General features: G+C 33.3%; 1 protein-coding gene across 4 annotated transcripts in view; it reads left to right on the top strand.

Moving 5' to 3' along the window:
* The window catches only part of ADGRB3 (adhesion G protein-coupled receptor B3), a 737,861-nt gene that overhangs the window by 657,417 nt on the left and 63,370 nt on the right, over positions 1-17,074 (top strand). For all 4 annotated transcript variants that reach the window (XM_005552615.5, XM_074037708.1, XM_015449250.4 and 1 more), the window contains one exon: positions 16,530-16,680. In XM_005552615.5, coding sequence (XP_005552672.1) covers positions 16,530-16,680 — 151 coding nt within the window. The remainder of the gene's footprint in view (positions 1-16,529; positions 16,681-17,074) is intronic.

The following is a 17,074-nucleotide window of genomic DNA, read 5'->3' as shown; positions in this document are numbered from 1 at the left end:
CCTCTGAAGGCAAAAATGTATAGAAAAGAATAGAAGGAGGCAAGGTCGGAGGTGGGGTGAGGGGAATAGTTTTCATCCACTTAAAATGAAGGGAATAAAATTATAGCTCCCCAGAGAAGACCCAAGAACACATTTCACCTCCGTCTTCACCCCGCTCCATCCTCTCTCCATCAACCTTGGCCCAGATCTCTCCTTCTCCCTCTACACAACTTTTATGCTTGTGGGTAAAAATGAAGGGATTTTCTCAGCTCATCCATATTACTTCAAACTGTGTAATTTAAACTCACGACATAAGAATAAAATACTATACTTAAAATATTTGGTAAGATCTATTTTTGACTTAATAGTCTTTTGGATTTTGCTTCTCTTTTCTTGTTGACACTTTTTTCCTCCTCTGGTTTCAAATGAAAATTTAAATATGATAAGAGGAAATGGTGTAATGAATGACATTTCATACTGAAGCCAAAGGAGCTTAATAATAAATCCTTGGCTCAACCCAGAAACATAGATTCAGCTGTCACCATTTTTAAACAAAGTTAGAGGTTATTGTATAATATACTGCTAATTTTTCATGCTGTGAAAATTAAGTAAAACGATGTTTGACTTCCTTCCTGTTTTCAATCAACTTTTTGGTAGTCCCTTTTAGGACCCAGATTTAGAAGTAAGGTATAGTAATAAAATTTAGCTACATTCTGGGCTGACAAAAGGAATTGGTAATTTTAGAATGTTTTAAACACAGAAAATGTAATGGCAATGTAAATTCAAAATTGGAAGTGTTCTTATTATCTTATTGGCCTTACTTATTCCAATAATCCATTCTAAACACAGGTATATGCCATAATTTCTCATAGATGTTTTTATACTTACATAACTTTAAAAATGTTCTTGTGAAATGTTTATAACTTGCCTGATGTAGGATTTTCTTACATTGGATACTCAATAAGTATTTTGACCCTGAATTTCTCAATGACAAAAGCTGTAAAGAAACCATGGTAAAGAAAAAGACCTCCTAGAGTTTTTCTGGACCGAGCTATTTTTTTCCAATAGATGAATATCTTCCAAAAATGTATTTATAGTCATTACTTATAAAAGTAATGTTACTTGAAATAGTTTGTTTTGCCATCTGTAATTTTGGTCCAATATAGACTAAAGTACCCTGACCATAGTTATTTTTCCCACATGCTGAGAAACTGAGAAAGTAACCTGGTAGGGTTCCAAACTTTCAAAGGTAATTGTTTATTAAAACGATAACAGGTAGCTTGAGATGTATCTTCAATCTTGCTTCAGAATAAGGGGTTTGCTGCAATGTGATTTCAGCATTTCTTAACCAGTGGACTGAAATTTTTATTTGCTTCTAGCAATAGCATGAATTGCTTCCATAGAGGTAGTTTGTCTATTCTTATGTTACAAGAAGTGTGTCACAAGAAGTCCAAGATGTAAGGAGATGAAACCATAAAATGGGATGGTGCATTCAAAGAAGAACCAAGAGAAAACCCCAAACAGAAAAACAGCAAAACCAGTATTTCTCTATCGTTGCAGAAGACTGGAATATGTGGTTTCAGAGTTGGAAGGGAGTCTGTGGTATAGGTCATTTGTTTTTCCAGTGTTAATGAGCTGATAAAAATGCATGGTCACTTAGCTAACAGAGGCTTCAATGCCTCTTAGCAATTCCACATTATCTAGCTCTTTAATTCTCAACAAAGAGAATTTCCAATCTGCTCACATGTACTCAAACCTCTGATCTCCCTCCTACATCTTTCACTTTTGCATCTGACCCAACTGCTACTCTAAAAAGAATTTGGTAGCCATAACAGACTGAGATTATCTCAACTTCCTACCATAAAATATGCTAATTTATTTACATCAACACCCAGTTTTTATTCCTTTCTACCTGTTTCAAATCAAGAGGGGACCCTTCTTTTTATTAAATTTCATTCCTTCTCATGTGCTTTAGGTTTCATTTCCATAAGACTTCTCCAAACCTTGATGCAATCAATTCTTTCTCACTCCCGATTCATCAGTTTCTCCATGTGATTCTTCTTTTAGTATTTAAACATGCTTTAATATTTCCTATTGAAAAAAAAAAAAAAAAACTCATACCCACATCCTCTTTTGCAGTTTTAATTTTAAAATACTGATAATTAGTGCTCATCATTATTGGGAACTTAGTATACGCCAGACGTATTCTATGACCTCTTTTATCAATTTGTTTAGAGAAAGAGGTGAGGGGACCTCATTAGGAGCATGCCTACCTGTGGAGCTCCCATTTCACTTCTGCCAATGGAAGTGGAGCCAGCAGAGGGCTGACTCCTCACAGGAATCTCACTGTTTCCCTGATAATCCAGGAAAGAGTGAGCAATGGCACCAACTAGGATCATGAAAATGGAGGGTGAGTGGAGTTTCTATATCATTATTAGATGCAATCAAATAGGAATTGGTGATTGAGTGGATGTGAGGGAAATACAAGGATGACATCCAAGTTCCTGGTGGGAATGATAGTGTTCTTTCACTGACAGCAAACAGGGAAGGAAGAACTGCCTTAAGGAGAAAGGCAGAGTTCATTATTGGAGATAGTAGACTTGAAATATCTGAGGATGGATAGCTCAGAGATAGGCAAATAGGGATTTGAAATATAGGCACAAATGGAATCAACCAATCTCAGGGTTGATTGATACTTTGTCATAGAAGTCCTTTGAAATCTCCATGAATTGTCACACCTAGAATTCCATAACAGTCCCAATGGTGGCATTTAGTGTAATTCAATTGTAGTGGTTGTTTAAAAAAAGGAGGCATTTTTCTCTTATTTGTCTAGAGAGGTCTGAGGACAGGATTAAATGATAGCCTGCCTTCTTCCTGCACCCCACCATGGCAGTATTACTTTGTTTTTGCTTAAAAAATACACTTTATTGTTCAAAAGTTCATCCTAAATATTAATTATCTGATATCATTTTCATAGCAGGTTCTATAAAGAAGTATATTAGCTCTAATTTCATTATAGATTAAACATATGAATGCATAGCAGAATGTTCCATGTGTGTTATTCTTTTGAGAACTTTAGGAACTGCCTAAGTCTAGATAAATTACTGTAACGGGTTGAGAATATGTATGAATTGTTATTATTGTTAATACTTTTGAGAATTTGCCAAGAACTAAACACTTTACACTTATTATAAGCAATTTTTATAGTAATCCTGCATCGTAGGTATTTTTCATTCCCATCTTACAAACGAAAGATTGAGGGTGTGAAAAATATGATAATTTGCACAAGGTCACACATTTGGTAGCTTTAATTACCAACAGTCAGTCCATGACTGTCTAAATTGCTTATTCTAAACCCTGGATACACATTAGAATCACTTGAGGCACCTTAGCAATTCTAATACTTGGGCTTCACGAGAGACAGATTACATCAGAATCTTGGGGAATAGCACTAAGAGATCCATAGTTGTTAGAGCTCCCCAGGTGATACCAATGTGCAGCCAAGGTTGGGAAACACTAGCTTGACTTTAAAACCTACAATCTTTTTATCCCATGCTACCGCTAAATCAAAAATTGTTTTCATTCCACATTGAAATAGTTCTGTGATACCAACAAGACCATTGATCAAACATGACAAACAGAATAAATAAGTGTCTTCTTGACTGGAAAGCACTATCCTCTTCTGCCTTCAAAGTTATACAAGAAATATTTTCAAGGCCTAGAAATCTCAGCAACAGGGCTGCAAGATTTTGTTTGCTTTGCTTGTTGCAAGTTGAAAGCAATTTTATATTTGCATTATTATGATCCTTGGTTTTGAGTGACTATATATGGTGCTTGCAAGCTGGGAAGGGATATCTAAACACACCCGAGGGCACAAACCTACTGAAAAAGGATTTCCTCTACACATAAAGAACATAGTGTAAATCAGTTTCTGTCTTAGAGTTTACAACATGATTTTTACTCTTTGCTTATTTATTTAAATTGACAGATAAAATTGTATGTATTTATCATGTACAAAATGATGTTTTGAAATATATATATATTGTAGAATGGTTACATCTAGCCAATTAATGTAGGCATTACCTCACATAGTTATCATTTCTATGGTGAGAACATTTAACAGTTTCCTCTGGTCTCTCCAGACACCTAAGAGAAAATGCTTCCTTTTTTTGAACAACCACTGTCTTAGCATTTTGAAGTTTCTAAATTATTAGTAAAGCTTTCGTTGAATTCTTGGCCTTATTTAGCAAGTGACTTAATTATATTTCATTTTGAATAAAATTGTTATTTTTTTAAGCCTGGAGATAACAGTATATAATGAAGCATCTGCTGTGTACGATGTACAAATGTTTGAATTTCCAAAGCACACATTTCAAAAAATCAGATTTTCCTGTTATGTTTGAGAAACTTTCCAAGAGCTTCAAATTATGAACATGTTTTCCACTAGATACATATTTTTGACATCTGTGGAACAGATTTTTATCTCTGCTGACATATATCTAGCACCTATTTTCTTTTTAATAGTGATGGTTTTATGAATATGAAATTATAAAAATTTAGCAAATAAGAGTTATTGTTTGAGATACTCACATTTAGAAATTGCTTTTATTGCTCCTTCATTCATCATTTTGTATCTTACATAACTTTATATTGACAGTTTCTTCTGTTTAGAGTTAGTCTTGTGACAGATATTTTAATTATGTAGAAAATAACCTGCTTCAAAATTTTCACAAATTGAAGGTTGTGTAAAGGGTTAAAGAGATGATGTTTCCTCATCATAACCTTGTGCCATACCTTGTAAGCAAGTACTGTAGCTTGTATTTAATGGTGAACCAAGAGTTTTCAAGAAAGAACTAAAGTCCATCATATCTCTTCTATTGATATTTTCTATAACATCCAAGGGAAAGAACGCATGGGCCAAGTACTTGGGTCTATGAGAGAGGTTTTTCAGCTGTCTACAAATGACACTGCTGTTGATGTAGCATGTCATAGCAGCTGTGGAAAAAGGAAGGTTAGGTGAAGTGATAATAACAAAAGGCTTCTGATTCAATTTTTATTGCCATCAAATTTTTCATTTAATTTTATGAAATGAACCTTGTCTTCACAATATCTATTGGTTTTAGTGATTCACTTCATTAATTGAGGTGCTTTATCCAAGTAACCTTAATTTGTACATGTGTTGATGGAGTTTATATAACCAAAAATATATTTGGAAATGGTGTATTTCTCTGTTTTAGTTGGTGGTGATTTGAACAACAAAGGCTCATGAGTTAATATAATTTTTGTTTATTTATTATAACATCTATTTATTTGTCATGCGCATACCTTTTGTTTCAAAAAGAATAACAGTACTGTTAAAGAATATGGACAATCATTAGAAAATTAATATTAGAAAATAAGAACCCTTTGGCCGGGCGCTGTGGCTCAAGCCTGTAATCCCAGCACTTTGGGAGGCGGAGACGGGCGGATCACGAGGTCAGGAGATCGAGACCATCCTGGCTAACACGTTGAAACCCCGTCTCTACTAAAAAATACAAAAAGCTAGCCGGGCGAGGTGGCGGGCGCCTGTAGTCCCAGCTACTCGGGAGGCTGAGGCAGGAGAATGGCGTAAACCCGGGAGGCGGAGCTTGCAGTGAGCTGAGATCCGGCCACTGCACTCCAGCCCGGGCGACAGAGCGAGACTCCGTCTCAAAAAAAAAAAAAAAAAATAGAAAATAAGAACCCTTTAAAGCACAAGGCAACATGTTATAGTGGAAAGAGCACATGTGCTTCTTTATTTGCTGAGTATGTAACTTCAGACAAGTTCTTTAAACTCTCTGAGCTTCCCTTCCTCCTTTGTAAAATATTTCCCGTACAGCATTGCTGCAAAATTAACGTTTAAGCAGAGTAGGTGCTTATCAGTTAGTTTTCTCATCATGTTTTAAGATGCAGTCAAACATCTTCACATGTGCTTATTTTGCCAAATAAAAACTATTGTTTATCAAGCACTTACTGTGTGTAAAGTTATGTATTACCTTTATGCAAATCCCCATTTTAGCCGTTATTTCATCTTCATAATAATTTATTTTTAATCTACAAGAACTATGGTCTTCTGAATAATGTAAATATGCAGTTATTAGTGCAGCCTTTAAAGAACTGCCTTTGAAATCACTGTGGTCATCACCAAAATTTCTTTCCATAGGATAGTTAATGAGTAAGGAGTTACTGGTGTGTCCAGAACTATATTGTAAATGCCTTGTACATATTTTATTCCATGTGAATAGCAAGATATATGTATTCTTAATTTATTTATTACAGGCAAATCAGGATGTGAATTGATGAAATTAAACAATTCAAATAATAATTGCTTTATATGTAGGAATTAGTTTAGTTTGTCTTAGATTGTTGAAATGTTACTATAATTGCAAATGATTCTTGATTTCTTCATAAATACTGTAATTGAAGTGTGCAGATATTGACACTCTTTAAGAGTTTCTAAATAGTATACTAAAGTGCTTCACTTCAGTATTCTGTTTGTCATTTTTCTAGCAAAAGCACAATTCTCTACATTTTATTCCATTCATGTTTTTTATATAATCTGTCATAGCAAACATGTTCTCTTTTGCTTTTTGAAATACTTACAAGATAGGTATCTAATATTGCTTATTTTTAAGATGCTAACACCTTTAACTCATTTATTTGAATGTTGGAAATAAGGTAAATATATTATTATGTATATTTTTCAAAAATTCTTGAAACCCTGCCAAACAAAAAGCAGTAAATAGTTATATTTCATACTCTAAGAAACTCATCACTGTAATAATAAAATAATATTTTTAAAGGGAAATAAAAGAATAATTAACATTTGAAAATTTTAGTAAACAGACTACTCAGATATATCTGATGAAAAATCGGAAACATAGACAAGTAATATTAGAAAAGGAAAAATGTATTTCTTAAAAGGTACAAGAGAACATTACACACAATCATATATTGACAAATTGAAAAATATAAGTGAAGTGGATAATTTCCTAAGAAAACACAAATTTTCAAAATTAATGTAAGAAGTGAATAGCCTGATGAGGACTTTAATTACAGAATTCTTGGTATTGTAGAATTTTAGATCTAGGAAAGCCTTTCACAACTGTATGATAAAACTCTCATAATTTGTAAGTGAGAATGTTGGGGTCCAAAGTTTTTGTGGTCTACTGAAAACATCCTATTAGCTTTGGAAATTAGAAGGTCGTGGGTGATCCCTGTGGGATGAAAGTTTAGGGGATATACTAGATGGCAAGAAGAAAAGAGGAGAGCAGGTAATAAAGCAGTTGAAGTGTAGCTTAATCTTTCAGGAAGTTTGACCACAATTGGAAAGAGAGAGAGAACAAACCAATGAGAACCAGTGAAAACCAGAATAATGGACAGTTGGTTGGTTAGTTGAGCAAAGAAACTTCAACAGATTTGCAGGCTAAGAGATCGAGTACATAAGATAACTAAAGGAAGATAATGTAGAGACGACTAAATATGGAATCAAGAGTAGTTACTATTTTTTGATATTAAATGTGAGAATAGTGGTTATCTTTGTGAGGCTTTGGGACTGGAAGGATGGAGATGCTCTAAATTTTTATCTTGATTACAGTTACATAGGTGTATGTATTTATACAAATGAATCAAGTTTTATTATAATATTTATTGTGGATTAAAACACATATTTGTTTATAAAAATTATTACTCTCTATGCATTAGAAGATAATGTCAGTTTAAAAATTTAGCCCACCAAATAGTAGTTACTATGTATCAAATCTTTACAACAATCCTATGAGGTAGGTGCTATTATTATTCTCACTTTATAGTTGAGGAAGGGAGTCACAGATTTTAAATAACAGCCTGTAAATGAAGTATTATGTGAACCCAGGGTATGACACTGCGTGATTCTATTACACTATCTCCTGAAAGGGGAGGGGCCTGCATTGGAGAAGAAGGCAGTTGGTGGAATTAGGGAGAAATTTCAAGGTAGTTGGACTAGTGAAGATGAAGATATCAATAATATAGATGGTCTGTACCTCACCAATGATGTAGAAGACAAGCCAGTTTGATGTAAGACAGTAAGGAGGAATGTTGGGGCTTGAGAAGGATGAAAAAGACTGTGAGGATTAGACTCTGGAATGAGCACAAAATATTTTCAAAAGGCAGTATAAGGTAGTCAAGAAAGTCTCAAGTTCTGGGATCAGAGACAACATTTTAACCCCTGCTTCCCACTCTTAACCAAGGGACATTGGCCAAGTTGCTTAGTCTCTCCAATGCCTCACAAGTAAAATGGGGCTGGTGATCATCTGACCACATTTTATTTTGTTTTATATCACTAGGAAGTCCCTTTATCCCACTTTCTTCTTTTTAAATTTTGTGTACTATTTTTTGCATTTAATTTTTTCCATGATTTAGAATTGCCTTGTCAAACAAAAATTTTTTAAAAATTAGGATTTGAAGGTAATTACATTGAATAAATTTATTGACTTGAGGGAGATTGACATTTGTATAATATTGTCTCTTAACTCATGTATATAATATAGTTTTCATTTATTCATGTCTTCTTTTGTCTTTAATTAAATGTTATAATTTTCTACACAAAATTCATGCATATTTTAGTAAAATTCATTCTAAGGTACTTTATAGTTTTTGTTTTTATTATTAACAGAACCTTCGAATTTATCTGATAATTGTCCCTTAACAATTTTGTTCTACATGTGCAATTTCTGTCTCGGCCTTTGAAGGACTTACATTTTTTTGAAATTTTTATTTTGCTCTTACCCTATTGTCTCTGCTCACCCCTTTGTCCTTTGTTTGCTGGACTTTTCTCTTTTCTCATGTTGGAGGATTCTCAAATTGTCTCATTATTCTTGGCTGTTTATTCATATATATAAGCAAGGCCCTAAAAAGCGATGCATAGCTCTGTGTGGGTGAGTGGGCTTTTGAAAGGTGGGCTTCACAGTGTGTACATCAAAGATGAACCAGTGTATGAGAGTTTTTTTCCCTTTGAGGGAGAATATTAATCTCTGACATTCTGAAAGTAGAGGGGAAGGAGAAAGGAGAGGAGGAGGGTCCTATGGTTTAATACATACATTTGTTCCTGCTTATACACCTACCCACTAGTGAGATTGGTATCTGACTTCAGAAACCAACCCATTCAATTTCTCCAGAAACTAATCTTCCTTGTGACAGTGCTGAGCTGTGTTGACTAGAGAAGGAAACACAAAGTTTCAACTATTCTCTAGGTAGATGTTTCAACCAACCATTCTTTTTCAACCCCATATAAAACTGTGTCATCTTTCTGTTTCTGGTCCCCACATTCAGAAAGTCCACAGAGTGAATAAGCTTTATTACAAACAACATTTCTATTACCCACCCACTGCCCCACCACCCTATAAGCAGGTAGTGTATAACTTTCTCTACCACTCTTTGTCATTTAAAGCTTGTTTCCTCAGAATCTTCTGAATTTGTCAACACCTTGAGTTCATGGTGTCCACTGCCTATAATTTTTTCTTTGTGACTTAATAACTTGGTTATTTTAGTGTAGTTTGGGAAGTAGAAGAAAGACAAATCGGTAATATTTTATTAAAAATTTTGGACTACATTTTCCGAATAACATTGTTGCTAATATAGAAAAATTAGATTTGTATATTGATCTCAGTGTATAGGAAATAAAATTCTTATGTGTTGATCTTGCATCCAACCACCCCATTGATTCTTTTTACTATTTCAAATAGTTTAAAAATTGATTATTTTTGGATATTCTAATAAGGAGATATATTATCTGCAGTGACAACAATGTGTATCTTTATTATTGTTTTTTCTTGTATTGTTTTGGTGAGAAACTCTTGTGCAACTTAGAATAATAAAAGTGATGGTAGACATCCTACTTTTATTCATAACTGATGGACATTAATCTAGTATTTTACTATTACACATGATTTTCACTACGAGGTTTCAAAAGATGATCTTTATTAACTAAGACTGTTCACTTCAATATATAATTTCCAAATAACATTTTTTAAAATTATTATTTGGGTTCTGAATTATATCAAATGCTTTCACGTTTATTAATATGACCATATGATTTCTCTTCTTTAATATGTTAATGTAATAAATTATGGGGAGGTCATTTTTGATGTTGAATCACCCTGCATTATCAGAACTACTCTGATTTGATACTGATTTATTATCCTTTTACTGTATTTCTAGATATAATCTTTTATTTAGTAATTTCATATTTATGCTTGTAAGTGGAAGTGGCTTACAGCTTTCTTGCTCATTTCAGTATCGATGTCATGATAGCCTCCTTATAAAATGAGTTGGATACTTCTAATCTTTCTCTTTGACCTGGAAATGGTAATGTGAATTTGGATGTTTCTTACGCTTGTTAGAATTTGCCTGTTGGTGTATGGAAAATGATACTGAAATGTTTCTGAATTTCTACTTTTTTTGAAGGACTACTTCTTCCATTATGACTCCATTTTATCTCTTATTAGTTTTATCTCTCATAATTTATGTTTTACTAGAAAAATGTCCATTTTATGTAGCTTGTCAAGGATATATATATATAATCATATATATATAACCAAATATATATATAACCGTTTTAATTCCTAATCTTATTTATCTTGCTTTTTCTCTCACCATTAAATATCATCACAATGGCCAAGGTTTTGCTGCTTTATTGGTCTTTTAGAGTCAGCTTTGTCTTTATAGATGAATTTTACTGTTTTTTAAATTTTCTGTTTTGTTAATTTCCGATTTTATCTTTTTAAAATCTATTCCTCTGATTTCTTTAAGTAGCCCATTAATTTTCATCTTTCTCTTGTCTTCTATTTAAGGCTATAAATATTCTATTATCATAGCAAAATTTCACAAGTTTTCATATATATGCTGCTGTAATTGTGATTCAGTTATAAATAGTTTATAATTTAGAGTATTGGTTTCTCTTTAATTATTCAAAAGCTTTTTCCTCCAAAAGGTACAGAATTTTAATTATGATTTCTGATTTTATTAAATTGTGGTCTGTGAAAATGTCCTGTATATTATAAACTTTCTTGAATTTATTTTGTTTCACTTTCTATCCTAAGAGGTTCCATTTGTATATTAGAAATCTAGATATGCTCTGTTTTTTATGTATAATATTACAAAGAAAGAATATTAACCACTTGTGTTTATTGCATTATAATCATCAATTTTTTTTTCTCTACTTTTGGTTAGTTTCTGAGAGCTGTATGTTAAGTCTATCATTATAATTTTAGTTTGACAGTTCATCCTTGCAGTTTTCTCAGTTTTTGCTTCATACACTTTGAGAAATTATTATTGTTCTCATAACGATGTGTTCCTTCTGTGTCTTCTTTGTGCCTTGCTCATTTTATTAGTATGAAAAGTCCCTCTTCATCTCTTTCATTTTTCTCCCAATATTAATATTGTGACAGCTCGTTTTAACATGTTAGTATTTGCATAAGCTAGCTCTTTTCATCTCTTTGTTTTCTATCTTCCTGTGTCAGTCTTTGGGTTTGAAGTATGTCACATAATTACATTACTGGAATTAGATTTTGTCATCCAATATGAAAGTTTCTAACTTTTAACCAGTAAATATAAAGTATTACCATTTGTTGTGATTTTTGATGTTTGGAATTATGTTCATTTTCTTACTGTTTTTTTTTCTATTTCTCATGTTTTCTAGTTTGTTGTGCTCTTGCTCACCTTTAATTGAACAGATAGATTTTTCATAGTTCAATTTTTTCTATTTTACAAATGTATTGTTATTATTTTTTGTGGTAACTGAAACATTGTTAACATAAATGTTCAAGTGAATTTTTCTATAATCTAGAATTAATCAGTATCTCATCCCTGAGAACAACAAAAAAGAGGTTTAGAATACTTTTATTTTCCTCTGTTCCCTTGCAACTCTCATCTTGGAACCCTTTCTGATATTATTTTCAATTTTATATCCACATGGCTATATTTTTAAAATTATATAAATTTATGTAAAATAAACATTTTAGACTTATTCTCTTCTTTTTTAAAGTATTTATTTATTTATTTATTTTTAACTATTATTTTAAGTTCCGGGGGTACACGTGCAGGTTTGTTACACATGGAGACTTACTACTTTCTTTGCTGTCCATCGCTTCTTTTATTTCATTCCCTCCTCCTGGACTTCTTATTGTTAGTGGTTTATATTGTCTAGCAATTCTTTCAAAGAGGATCTTGAGGTAATTAACTTCAAAGTTTCTTCCAATTTAAAAAATATCTTTCTTTATGCTTCTCTCTTGAACAGTGGCTTGGCTGGGTGTAGAATTCTGTCTTCAAAGTTATTTTCTCTTAGAATGTTGAGAATCTCATTCTACTGCCTTCTTGTACCCTGGGTTGCTTGCAAAGAATCTGATGTCAATCTGATTCTGATTTCTTCATCAGTATGTTTCTTTTTACTCTGATAGCTGTTAAGATTTATCTCTTTATTCTCTATTTTCACAGATTTCATCAAAGTATATGTGCACGTGCACGTGTGTGTGTGTGTGTGAGAGAGAGATCTTTAGTCTCTCCTACAGTCAGGAGAATTTTTAAAGTTTTGAGAAAATTTTCTGCAATATTTCTTTAAATGCTACCTTTCCCCCGATTTTCCTGATTTCTGCCTTCTGGAAGTACTTCTAAACAGACTTCAGAACTTCTGTATCATCCGTGCATCATGACTTTTCTACTTCCCATATCTTCATTCCTGCTCCCAATACCTAGCTTTGGGCTGTGGTATCCATCGTCAATCTGTTCTTTATATACTTTTGCTTTGAAGGAATTTCTCACAGTCTCTTGTCCATCGCAGTTTACTCTTCTTATTTTTTCCAGTTATTTTAAGCAATCTCTTCTATTGTGTCTAGGAATTTGGTGCAAAGGATGTACTTGAGAGTGTTAGGTGAAAACAGTGCTCAGTTTGACAATTTAAATCCGTTCTCAAGTTTTGAAATATTTGCCAATAACATTCATCAGCTGTGACACTGATGAGACCAGTTTGGGGTTTGACAAGGCAGGCAAATCAGAAGAATTGAATGATGAACTTGAGATGCTAATGAGTCTCACATTTCGAAAGGTGAACTGCGAGGCTTAGCCATAGTGGAAGTCAACACATGGAGACTTTTGAATAAAGAAAAACTGTAGGACCAAAGGTCACAATAGTGAGTCCAGTGATAGTGATAATTGAACAGTTGCCAAGATACAAACCTCTTTATGGAAAAGGAGATTCAGGGATTGAGGCTTGTAAGTGGAAAAAACCCTAGTACTGAGGGGATCTAAGGGATGGTTGATCACTGGGGGCTTACTGATGTGGCTTTGGGTTACGTAGGAGAAGAGATCAAACAATCCTGAGCCCTGAACTGTAAAAAGGCCTCTTTTATAGAAGCTGATGTGTCATTTGTGGAAAATAATAAAGTTCACTTGAAAATTGCTATTCATAAAAGTTGTATTGTAAAGACTATTTGCAATTTAGCCAATATAACATACCAGTAGAAAAATCAGTGTGTGTTTCCTTGTATGGAGTGTTTGATTTTCTTTTAAGTTCAGGGGTACATGTGGATGTTTGTTACACAGGTAAATGAGTGTCATGGGGTCTGGATGGACAGATTATTTACACTTAGGTATTAAGCCAATACTCATTACTTATTTTTCCTGATCTCCTTTCTGCCTCCCTCCACCCTTCGATAGGCCCCAGTGTTTGTTGTTCTCCTCTGTGTGTCCATGTGTTCTCATCATTTAGCTCCCACTATTAGTAAAAACATGCAGTATTTGGTTTTCTGTTCCTAAGTTTGCTAAGAATAATGGCCTCCAGCTCCATCCATGTTCCTGCAAAGGACATGATCTCATTCTTATTTATGGCTGCATAGTATTCCATGTTGTATATGTACCATATTTTCTTTATTCAGTCTATCATTGATGGGCATTTGGGTTTATTCAGTGTCTTTGCTATTATGAATATTGCTGCAATGAACATATACCGGAATGTGTCTTTATAACAGAAAAATTTATATTCTGTTGGGTATATACCCAGTAATGGAATTGCAGGGTCAAATGATATTTCTGTCTTTAGGTCTCTGAGGAATCACCACACTGTCTTCCACAATGGCTGAACTGATTTACAATGCCATCAACAGTATATAAACCTTCCTTTTTATCCACAACCTCAGCAGTATTTGTTACTTTCTGGCTTTTTATTAATAGCCATTCTGACCGATACGAGATGGTATCTCACTCACTATGGTTTTGATTTGCATTTCTCTTAGTGGTCAGTGATGTTGAGCATTTTTCATATGCTTGTTATCGGAGTGTTTGACTTTATACTAAATCTTCACATGATGAAGCAAAGTGTAGCTCCTTTTTTCTCTATTTTTCAAGATCATAGATTTTGCGATGCTCTTCATATATGGTTAGCTTTGCGACTTAAACCTCTTTGGTTCACATGTACACATTCCTTAAGTTGAGATAGCTTACCTCCGTACTCGGAGCAACTTAAGGTTAAATATTTTTCCAGCTATTGTAGAATACTATTGTCTGAAGAAATAGGCCTTATTTCTTTAGTTACAATACATTTCCCTGTAGTCTGTGGCCATATTGTTGTTCAAAGAGACGTGATTATTGAAATAAATGTCAGTGGCTCAAAATTACATGTGCTTCAATTTGTATTGGAATTAAAGTGAATATCAGGGGGTTGCAAAGTAATGAACACAATATACAGAAAGAAAATGTTAAAATCTCTGTCCTCAGACATTGAACACTTCATTATTTCTTATAAAATTTCAGTACACCAACACTTAGGGTCTAACATTGCAACGTATTTGCAGTTTGATATAACTCTTTATTGACAGTTTAAAAATAGAGATGGACTAGCTTTGCTAGCACATACAATTGAGTTGAAACAAACAGGTGGAGGAAAATGAAAGAGTAACTAGTGACTTAGAAAGGTTAACTAGTCCTTGAATAGCAAGTGGAAGAGTTATCTTTGGAATTCAAATGGATTGGCAACTATAGATTAAAAATAAGCGAACTGATCAGCCTGAAGATATTTAAACTGTAAATTGGAAAAAATAAAAGTCTTAACGTGTCAAGAATAGGAGGAATTACAATTGGTTAAAGCTACTGCATTATACCTGAGACTAGAGTATAGGTATGAGGAAGTGTTCAAGAAATCCATGATTTTATCATCTTTATAAGCAGAAACAAGTGCTAAATAGATTTAAGTACTGCATGAAACAAGGCTTCACATGCTGAAAAAATTGTTTTGTTTTATTGCCACTTATAATAATGCTGGTAATAGTCATATTTGGTCGGGCACTTGCTGTATACCTAGCACAGTGCTACTCAGCTTCTTAACATTATCTCTGATCATTTACACAACCTGGTGGATAAACATGCTGAGATTCTTTTTATAGGATTAGAAGAACTGGCAAACTAAGTCAACATCTGGTGAAATTTAACAAAATTAACAAATCATATGAATAATTTGGGCCAAAAAATTCTTGTAAGATATTCTGCATTAGCAGTGGATGGTGGTAGTCATGAGAAGATATGGGTTATAGTTTTATTTCTTTGTAATTTTTTTTTACAATTTTTTAAGTTCTACTGTGTTCGTTTTGCCATTTTCCATTTTTAAAAACAGTAAGAATGAGAATGACTGACAAAGGAACAAATTAGTCCTGTTGCTGGTTCTGGTTTATAAAGACTTGCATGTCAACAAGATTTATAAAGAAATTATACCAACAGTGAAATAAGTAGCAACCTTTACCAAAATGAAGTTGCTGATCTTTTGCTGATGAGTCACAACTAATGATCAGCATATTCAAGGTGATTAAGTTACATGAAGAAAACTATCTATAAAATCTTAGCTCCGTACTGCTGGTGACATGATTAGCTTTTCAAAATTATTTGATTAGGACACACTTTGCTAAGTAAGAGTATAGAAGCATTGTATTAAGTACTTTAAAATACATATGTTATTTTTGTACTGTGTTATTAGCTAAACCTCATTTTGTACTTTGCTGTTACACCTTGAATATCATGCATGTAGAAGAGCAAAGTAATTTTTTCTTTTGAAAGGCTGTTACTCTTACAGATATAATTTTAACATCAACACAGATATAACAACAAAGAACGATTATCTGTTAAAAGGGAAGAATAAAGAATGTAGCCAAAATAATTATGCAAGATGTCTGTAACTTAAACCAAAGAAAAGAGCATTTTCTTAATTATATTTGTCAAAATTCAAGTAAAACAGTAATTTTAATCTCCCTTGAGTTCAAATTTACATTCAGGGTTCTTCTCATACAAAATTAAGTGTGAAAATGGAATTAGACATTTTTTTTCAATTGTAAATACTGTATAGAGCATAAAGACCACAGGGTTTATAATTTCTGTAAATAATTACTCTTGTCACTGAGGAGAAGTAGGTATTTGAAATAAAAGCAATGAATCAGGGATTAACAGTCCTCTGAAGAACATATCATTTTCCCTCTCCCTGGTTCAGTGTGAGTTTTTTTGTTTGTTTGTTTCCACAGAGTATCTGCACAACCACCACTGCATTTTTGCACTTTTTCTTCCTGGCTTCATTCTGTTGGGTTTTGACTGAGGCGTGGCAATCATATATGGCTGTAACTGGAAAAATTAGAACACGGCTTATAAGAAAACGCTTTTTGTGCCTTGGATGGGGTAAGCATATTGATATACCCTTTCGTGCTCTTCACAAAATGACTCTGAACACATATTATAAAGTAGTCAAGAGTGATTAGACACAGGCTACTTTGTGTCTAATTTAATCTGTGGAAGTGAAAATACATGAGCTGGTCAATTTTGAACATTCGTTGGTCATTTGGAACTTTAAAAGGAAGTAAGTATTGAATGCTCATTTAGCTAGTCAGTTAACATTCAACAGTGCCTAGATAGTATGAGATGAGACCTGAGATACCTACACACAGAAAAACAGTGCTCTCTGTTAACATTTTCTGAAAGTGCAAAATACCTTAAAATTTTCAAAGCCTAATGTGTGATGGTTCACTAGGCATGTACTCCCACCAAGAAAACTTAGAGGACTTCATTTCAAGAA

This window comes from Macaca fascicularis, chromosome 4, assembly GCF_037993035.2.
Source record: "Macaca fascicularis isolate 582-1 chromosome 4, T2T-MFA8v1.1".
In the NCBI taxonomy this organism is placed as follows: domain Eukaryota; kingdom Metazoa; phylum Chordata; class Mammalia; order Primates; family Cercopithecidae; genus Macaca; species Macaca fascicularis.
Note: the sequence above shows the minus strand (reverse complement) of the source record. Positions and strands in the feature narration are given on the sequence as shown.